Here is a 9,135-nt window from a genome sequence, read left to right on the forward strand (position 1 = left end):
TTTCACCCACTTAATAAATGGCGGGGGAACAGCTATTTCATATAATATTAAGAAGGAGAGGTATTAAAGCACCTCACGCAGCCCAAAAGCTCCCCCGCTGCCCCAACCCAGCAAAACCAGTGACACAGCCCACAGGTACAGGGTTTTGTGTTTTTTATTGAAATCCAGTTACAGCAAAATACAGGCTGGCAGTACAGAGAGCAGCATGCCAGAGAGGTAACGCAGGCTCTGGGTGGCCGGCAGCGTTCGCCTGACTGCCCCACAACACATCCCGTGAGGCTGCTGTGACCTGCAGCGCAGAGGGCTGGTGGCCCAGGGGAGGCCACCGGGTAAACAAGCTGCCCCAAACCCAGTAAGTCACCATGTGCTCTACATTTACAGTTACCTGAAATGAAGCTACTCCCCCCTCCCCTTAGGTAGGACTTTAAAAAGAAGGGAAACATTACACGCGTCTCCCTTCAAAGGGTGACTTCGTTATTTTCGATGCTGTGATGATCTTGAGCATCCTCTGCACTCTCCAACGTTTGATTGCTGTTATCGTCGGGGTTCTCAGCTGAAACGCGGACCTGGCTCTCCCTGCTTTCCACGCTCTGGTGGCTACCCCCTCTGACACCAGCCCTGCTATCATCTCCTTCTGCCTCATGGCTATCAAATTTCTGCCGGCTGTCGTTTTCCATGCTCTGGTCACGCTGCTTGCTGTCCAGCTCGCCGCTGTCCTGTGCGTGGCTCTTGTCAGCCCATTCCCCGCTGATGGCGTGCTTGACCAGGGAGCGGCGGGCAGCGGGATCCTCCCGGGAGAGCCCTGCTTGCTGGCTGTCTGCATCCAGGGCACTCTCGTCCTCCTCGGTGGCATCATACGCAATGAGCTGCATTAGAGAGCAAAACAAGAAAGTAATTGTCACTCCTGAGGAGCTGCTCTGTCAATAGGTACTGCTGTACTGCACCAAAGCAAGCTGCACAGGCTGCGGGGACACTCAAAGCCTGTGTGACACACCACTGCCTGGAAAAAACACTGTGGTCTTTTATGGAGTTACATGAACCTTTCTCATTACGAGAAACTCAAGTTTGATCCTGGCCTCAGATTTCACGTGTGCAAGGACAAATTGCAGTATTGCATAGCTTGCAGCAGCAGGTTATGTTCCTGCCTCGGCACATCAACAGCCTTCAGTACCCCCTGATCTCCAGAAAAAGGAAATGCATTCCTTCACTTACACCTACTTTCCCCTCACCAATCCTTTTCAAAACTGACACCCCTAAAGTAACACCTTCATTTTTAAGTTCACTACCCTTTTCCAAAAACCTAGGTACCACTGCTCAGCGCTATTTACCTTTTTTGCAGCTTTGCGGAGTTTGCTAGACTTCACCACTGTGGCTTTAGCCCTCACCCTGTAGGCCACGCTGTCGCCTCTGCCGGCGTTGTCTCCCCGGGTGAAAGGGAAAGGAGGGAAGGGTACAGTTACTGGAATGTCTGTGGGAAAACTCGTGACAACCTCATCAGATTCATCCGTGTCATTGGAATCATTATCGTCATCATCATCCACATCTTCGTTGCTCTTGCTTGACACATCAGGAAAGCGCTGGAAAACATTTATTATGCATCAGGCAAATGAACATATCTGTGAGATGTGCAGACTGCTATCTGTCCTGCTCATCCAGGGCTTATACACTGTTGAGGAGCTATGTGTACGAGTTGCTCTGAATTCATCTCACCCTGCCTGAAGCTTTGTTTTACTTAGGGAGAGATGTTACCACAAGAATGACATTTGATTGAGGAAAATGAGTGCTGCTACACACTGGCTGCCCTGCAGCATTCAACTGACATTTTGCTGTTCAAAACACTTACTGGTTGTACTGGGACATCCACACTTTCTTCTGAAGAGTAAAGAGTCTGAAAACAACATAAAACTCACTGTTAGCACACAAAGGCATATACAGTAGAGCTGATCAGCATGTTGACTATTCTTTAAGCATTTAATCCTAACTTGCAGATCTTGGCATTGAAAGATGCTCTGCTTTCTCTTCCAGTTAATTTCCCATACCTGCTGAGGTGACGCCAGGTCATTCTGTGGGTGCTGCAGACTCTCCCAAGACTGAGAATTCACACGGTGGTGGTGATATCTGTGTGAGTGGTGGCCCCTGGGGTCCTTGAAGAGAAAAAAAAAAAGGTGGTTTTAATCCACAAAGGAGCATACAGGAGTGTGTCTGCATCACAACCTCTGTTCCCAGTCAGATGTGGCATCTGCAATACATACTCCTTTTGTACAGCATGTGTCGTCAGCAATTCATTGCACTAGGAAGAGGACTCGGAACAAGCCATGATCCCAGATGAACATTATACCCAAACAATATAATCCAGAAGATGTGCCTCTCCCACTGAGGAATTTCAGATCATTTTCTCCAGCTCATTTTTATTGACTGAAATTTGGAGTTATATCTAATGACCATAATTTCTGCTAATTCTCAGGTCCTTTTACCAAGAGTGGTTTATCTCCCACATCATGAAGACTCTAAACTAAATGCAGTAGCTGATTCTCAGAGCAAAAAATTGATTTTACATGGGTAGTAGCTGGCTATGGAGTATAAATCATATACAAGACTAATACAATTCACTCTCACCACTACAAAAAATGATGGGAATTGGATTAAAGTGCTCTTCCAACACCAAATAATTGTCATCTGATCCATGCTAATGAATGTGGGTTGTACCATGCTACAATCCTTTTCTCATTTAAGTGGCCGCTTACACATTTAAAAAAGGTTTCCAGTGCTAGTCCAGAGACACAACTAACAGAAGTCCACAACTAGGACGCTTAACATGGCAAAAGTCTAGTGACATCAGTGGCTCTCTGCTTTGGCTACCTGAGAAACTGGCTTATAACAGCCAAGTGAGGACATGTTCTGCAGGCTACAATCATAAAACAAGTATTGGACAATGTGTATTCGAGGAAAAAAAAAATCAAAAAGGATTTATTAAAGAAAATTAATAGAAAGACAAAAGGAGCTTACATATTTTTCTTCAGAGCTGGCAGAAATGGCATGCTGCTTGGATTTACTCACCTTGAGGGAAAAAGGAGAAGAAGCATTTGTCAGTATTAATTTCTTGTTAATATGAAAATATGCAAGTGATTGCTGATATGCATTTGTGATTTACTCACTGGCCATGCAGCGGTGATGCTGATAAGGCATAAACACAGTACTGCCACCTTCATTGTGATGTTTTACCTAGAAAATATTTTGGAACAGTGAGTCAGCAAGGTAAAATACCACAAAAATGCCATGGGCTTTTTCTTGCTCCTGGGGTACTTCACTGTGCTGAGACCAGCTCTCTGCTAAGGATTCAACCTGCCCACACCAATCTTTTCCCTCTGTCCCCCATCACCACCCCCCACCCAGCTGGATTTGTAATGACTTGGCAACTCAAAGTACCTTAAAAACAGGTACTAAGAAACACTGAGCAGTGGTGAGAGTAGGCACACTGAGAAGGCGAGCAGACTCCTGTCCTCTATTGATTTGCACTGGCAAAGGAAAAGCTTTGTGAAAATCAAAGTGCAGTAAAGATCAGCTTTGGTTTATCTTTGTTCATTTAATGTCATTTAGTCAGAAGAGACAGGACAAGACAAACTCAACTTGGATTCTCTTTTCAGTTATTTTAAAACTAGTTTTCAGGGTTATTAACTGGAGTCGCTGCGAGTAAACTCAGTTTATATGAACATAAACTGCTTTTATTGATAGACCTTTATTTCCCCCTCCAGAAGTTTGAACAGAATAACCTGTGCTTCCAAGCAAGAGATGAAGCAAAATATCTGCTCACATTGCAGTTTTAGCAATTTGATAAGTGAGTGATACCTGCTGAAATTAGGAGAGTAAATTTTGGTGCTGACAGACCAATTCCTAGGATAAGGAACATCCCTGAGAAATTAAACTGATTTACTGATGAACAAGAGGCATTTAAAACTTTAGTAAATCATAGCAGGAAAGAAAGGCTACTAAGGGCACATTTACAATATGTTAGTAAGGCTGGCCCTGAGACAGGACACTCTATATAATACATTGCATCGCTGAAGCAGCCTGGCTCCTACAAAAGCATACCTTTTTCCACAGAGAAGCATCAAGCATCCCTGCCCAGCGAAGCAGTTTTCAAAGATCTCCTGCCCAAAGCTTCCTTGACTAAAGCTGCAGACAGAATGGCACGTGTCAGGCAAAAAAGCAAAAAATTACCTTTTCTGATGCTGGAGGAGTCAGCTGCGACAAGAGCACTCAGTGATGCCAAGCAGCAGCTCCAGCCAATTGGGTCTCAGCAGCTCTGGCTTTCTCCCCTCGTCCCTGATCGCCTGACATCTCCAACCTCGGGGAATTTAAACCCTGTCCCAGGCACAGCCACCAATCCCCGTGTGGCGGAAAAAGATGAGGTCATGAGGCTCCTGGCCACCGTCCTGCCCACGTTCTCCTACACTTCCTCTTTGGCTTTGTGGTTTTTGAAGCAAACAAAAGCTACTCTATGGTTAAAACATTACTTATGGGCAGGATCATTAACCGGCAGGTCTGTTGAATGCACAGCATTTGGTATTGTGTAGGAGGACTTCAGGGCACGTCTGCCCTCCTTTTGTGAAAAGGCAGAGCCCAGTTTCCCAGAAACCTTTCATGCCCTGTTCTGTAGGGGGTAGGAATATGTAATGTGTGCAGGAAGAAAGAGATCTGAGCATAAAACTCCCCAAAAAGTTGTTAATACTTCCACAAATTTAGAGATTTACTCTCCAGGGTACACGTTGCACCGGGAATCACAAAGACAGGGTGCAGAATATGGTCTTTTGCCTTTTTGGTCTGACCTGGGTCAAAAAAAAAAAAAAAATTAGTGTGTCTCAATAGGCATTCTGCATCCAGAAACTTGTTTGTAAAGGTATACGAGAGCCACTGATAGTCCGATTAAAAAGGGTTTATGCACCATTACCAGAATATCTCACTCCTATTCATCAGTATCCCTCCTGGATCTTTCTAGTTTCAGTCACTCTCTCAGATGTTTGTGTTGAGACACCAGCTACAGCTGTCTGCTGCCCCAAACCTGCTCTAGAACCCTTTTCAGGGACCAGATGCCAGATATTTTTCAAGCTGAAAAAGGAAAAAAAAAAAATCAAAAAGCAGCTATAGCTTCAGTATGGGGAGTGCCATGGCTAGCACTGGGAAGCAAGGGACATCATGGGATGAAATTCCATGTCTGCCGTGGAGCAGTGCATCAGCCCTGCTGATGGGCGACAGATCTATTCTGGCAGCACTTGGCTTGGATGGATTCTGCCTCATCTGTGATGTGCTCTAAGACACTCGGCCCCTCTTCCATTTGGTGTTTCTTTAAAATGGCAATGAGTTGTCATACAAACACAGGAAAAGATTCCAAGCAGCCCTTTTAAAAGGGCAGAATATTTATAATTGTTTCAAAGCAATTATCTTTCTTCTCTTTTCTGATACCCAGTTAATGTTTGATGTGTCCTTAGTCAAGCAACAATGAAATAAACACCTTGTTGTCCCAGCCCATGGTACCAGTTATCCTGTGCTTACTATCACTTCTGTGGCATGTTTAGAAACGCCATGAGAAACGTACCCAAGTTAGCTCAGCAGCTGCCCATCACATCATCACACATATTTTTGAGCTGAGATCAGCAACAGCTAGAAGTTTAACTTAGTCTGCTTAATATTCTAATATCCTAGGAGGAGAATTGGATAAAAAGATAGTATATCATTAATAGTTCTTCATGTCCATAAACCCACGTATGCATCCACCTGAATAAAGACTATCCTAGCTTTTATTTTTGGACCTATGTGACCATTATTATTTACTAACTTGGGAAAGACTTTTCAAGCAAAAAAGCCTTCAATAACTAGGATTTCAGCAGCGTGATCTTCTGTGGATTTAGACAGCTTATATCATCTCCCATCATATCTGCAGCTCAGTGCTTCTGGAAACCGGTTAGTTTACTGAAGCCCTTGAATGCAGATGCAGTATTTGAGCTGTAAGTGGGTGCTATTTAGAATTTTGGGCTTGAGCATTATGTAGTAACTAATACATCCAGATTATAATACACCACTATTACTCAGTAAGTAGGACTGCTTCAAAAGGCCACTGTTGTTGGCTCCAGGGAACCCTTAGGTAGCTGAGTACCTTTGATCCCAGCCAGCAGTACAAATGAACAGTGCAACTTGCACTGATGGGTAAGAAAAAACTGCTTCTATCTGATAGAGTGCAAAACTGAGACAGATTGAAGCTTGGTGGCTCATACCACTGAATGTGGGACTGGGTGTGCTGGGTCCTGCTCTCCTGTCCACACACACTGGATCAGATTTTAAGCCTGCAAAAAGCTACTTTCTCTACCAGTCACTCATCAAGAGACATGGAACTGAAAACCAGCATTATACTGAAACATCCCGTAGAGCTGTTCTCTGGCCAGAACAAGAACCTTCCAGCACCTGCAATCTGCACAATGGTATAGTACTGTCTGTCAGACTTTCAGGAAAATACCTATTATGTCAGGACTTGTAAACAACCTATTTCATCAAGTTCAACAGCAGTTATCAGTCATGCTGATGGAGAAGCCCAGAGCCATTAGAAACAACAGTCTTCCTGCAGTTTGTTAAAGACCTTCCTGTACAGCTCAGTTATCACTGTGGCTTTTCAAGGCAAAAGTTTTGTGAGTGCCTGGAAGACGTATCTCCCAGCAGAGACACTATGTGAGCCCCAGGGAGTTTTTTCTGGCAATAGCTGATATTTCCAGTGTGCTGGGAGATGGCAGCATTTCTGAGTGCTGTTGCCAAAGCTATATGGTTGGGTTTGTAAGAACTAAGGAACACCAGGGATGTTTTGCCGTAATCCAGAAGGACGTGAAGTGACAGTTAGTACTGAATGGCTTCATTTTATGCAAGATCAGTCAGTACAGAGCTGTAGTAAATTTAGCACTTGCCTCACACCCGTCATTATGTGGTTATTCATCCTGTAAATCATTTTGTCTAGCTGAGGAGTCCTTTGCCTTGGTAGGAGATAGTGCTTCTCACCCTCTCAGTGATATGGAACAAGCAGGGCAGAAAGGGGGGAACTTTCACCATTTTTGCTTCCTACATTAAAATGCCTAATTCTGGAGAGAGCACTCAGCTGGCGGTGGCACAGCAGAAGCAACTTGCTCGAATTGTACAAGTGGGAGGGTACATGATTTCAGCTTTCAAGAGCTGTCAGGGTCTGTGCAGAGCGCGACCATGACAGGCTGTAATTTGTTGCATGTAGGTAACATTTTCTATTTGGCTATCCTGTCAAACAAAGCTTTTGACCACAATTTCTTCCATGTGGTTAGGTTGCTGTTTCGTGTCGAGAAGCACTATCAGTGCCTCCCTGTACAACCTCTGACATGTACCTGAGATCCTGAGCTGAGACATCAGGATGATGCCTGGCCATACCTCTGGCCGGTGTGGGAAAACTCAGCCTGCCTGCAGTGACCTGTAATGCCCAGTCTTTCAGGAGAGCTTGTTTAGATTTATTCACCAAAAAACAAGTCTCAGGGTATACCAGAGCAGCATCTTCTAGGTGGCAAAGGCTAAGAGTGGGAGAGAGAGCTTAATTTCTTCAGCAGCATTAAGAACTCTATCAAGTAAAAGCCCCAAGGAACCCCAGCTTGGCAGTGTTCTTAGAAACAACTGTTTTGCAACTAGAACGTCCTGAAGAGAAGCAGACTTAGTAAACAGTGGTTTCTGTGAAAAACAGATGAAAACCAAAACTTTCTTGCATTGCTACCATAAAATACTCCTGAAAAGTACCTTGGAAACTCAGCATGTTGACTGATATATCCCCAAAAGCCCTTAAATTTTCCCAATTACACCTTCAAAAGCAGGGAAAAGCTTACATTCAGCAGCTGACAGGCTTCAAAAAACCTTTTGCTTCTTAAATAGACTATGCAGACCACCACAGCATTTGTGGCCAGGCCTAGGAGAGTACTTGGTATGCAGAAGGGATACAGGTGTCAGATCTGTTCGATAAAGAAATTACAGCAGAGATTTGCTCCTTACATGTCTGAGCAGGGCATCCCAATAATGCATGCTGTGCAGCACAACTGTGTGTCTTTTGCTTTGCATCACTTAGAGCATTTCCAAACCAGAGCAGCAATCAAACGAGCAGCAGCAAGTTTCTCCCAAGCAAAATTCTTGTGGAGTGACAGGGCAGTTCAGAACAACGTGGGGTCTGTGACCTTCCACTCCCTCTGCCAATTCTGATCTGCAGTGCAGCTCAGATGACTAGTTGGCAAGATGAGCTCTATTCACAGAATCACAGAATCATTCAGGTTGGAAAAGACCCTTGGGATCATCGAGTCCAACCATCAGCCCTACTCTACAAAGTTCTCCCCTACACCATATCCCCCAACATCTCATCTAAACGACCCTTAAACACATCCAGGGATGGTGACTCCACCCCCTCCCTGGGCAGCCTATTCCACTGTCTGACCACTCTTTCTGGGAAACATTTTTTCCTAATGTCCAGTCTGAACCTCCCCTGTTGCAGTTTAAAGCTATTCCCTCTTGTTCTGTCACTAATCACCTGCGAGAAGGGACCAGCACCAACCTCTCTACAATGTCCTTTCAGGTAGCTGTAGAGAGTGATGAGGTCTCCCCTCAGCCTTCTCCTCAAACTGAACAGTCCCAGCTCCTTCAATCTCTCCTCACAGGATTTATTCTCCAGGCCCTTCCCCAGCTTCATTGCCCTCTCCTATAAAGGGGTTATAGTATCTTACTTTCCCAGAGTCAGCCGTAGCTGTGCCGGGGTGGGGGAGGGGTTGCAGAACTAGGCACAACACTGACCTGGATCTGCGGTAGGTGATTAAACAGGACAGAACAGAGACTTTCTGGGAAACAGCCCCACCGTAAGCAGCCAGCATATTAGAAAGTGACAGCGTTTGACAGATAGCACAGTCTATATTTGTCTCCCTCTGCATGAAGACAGCCCACTTGCTTGTCTCTGACTTCCGAGACTAGTTGCTACCTATCCACATTTTCAAATGCCTTTTTAGGAACAGCTTTGGAAACTGAAGAAAAAAATAAATATCTGAGAAACTGCCATATACATCTGTGGCCCACAAATCCTGTAGGCTGAACAGCCTCAGTCAGATC

General features: G+C 44.8%; 1 protein-coding gene across 1 annotated transcript; it reads right to left on the reverse strand.

Moving 5' to 3' along the window:
* Positions 1–136: 136 nt before the first annotated feature.
* On the reverse strand, positions 137–4,368 carry SPP1 (secreted phosphoprotein 1). Its single transcript, XM_074867506.1, has 7 exons — positions 4,219–4,368; positions 3,156–3,222; positions 3,007–3,057; positions 2,040–2,144; positions 1,844–1,888; positions 1,329–1,577; positions 137–866 (listed from the first exon to the last, which is right to left on the reverse strand). The coding sequence occupies exons 2-7, from the start codon at positions 3,207–3,209 to the stop codon at positions 459–461; spliced, it is 912 nt and encodes a 303-aa protein (XP_074723607.1). The 5' UTR covers positions 3,210–3,222; positions 4,219–4,368; the 3' UTR covers positions 137–458.
* Between the last annotated feature and the right edge of the window lie 4,767 nt (positions 4,369–9,135).

This window comes from Strix uralensis, chromosome 4, assembly GCF_047716275.1.
Source record: "Strix uralensis isolate ZFMK-TIS-50842 chromosome 4, bStrUra1, whole genome shotgun sequence".
Taxonomy (NCBI): Eukaryota; Metazoa; Chordata; class Aves; order Strigiformes; family Strigidae; genus Strix; species Strix uralensis.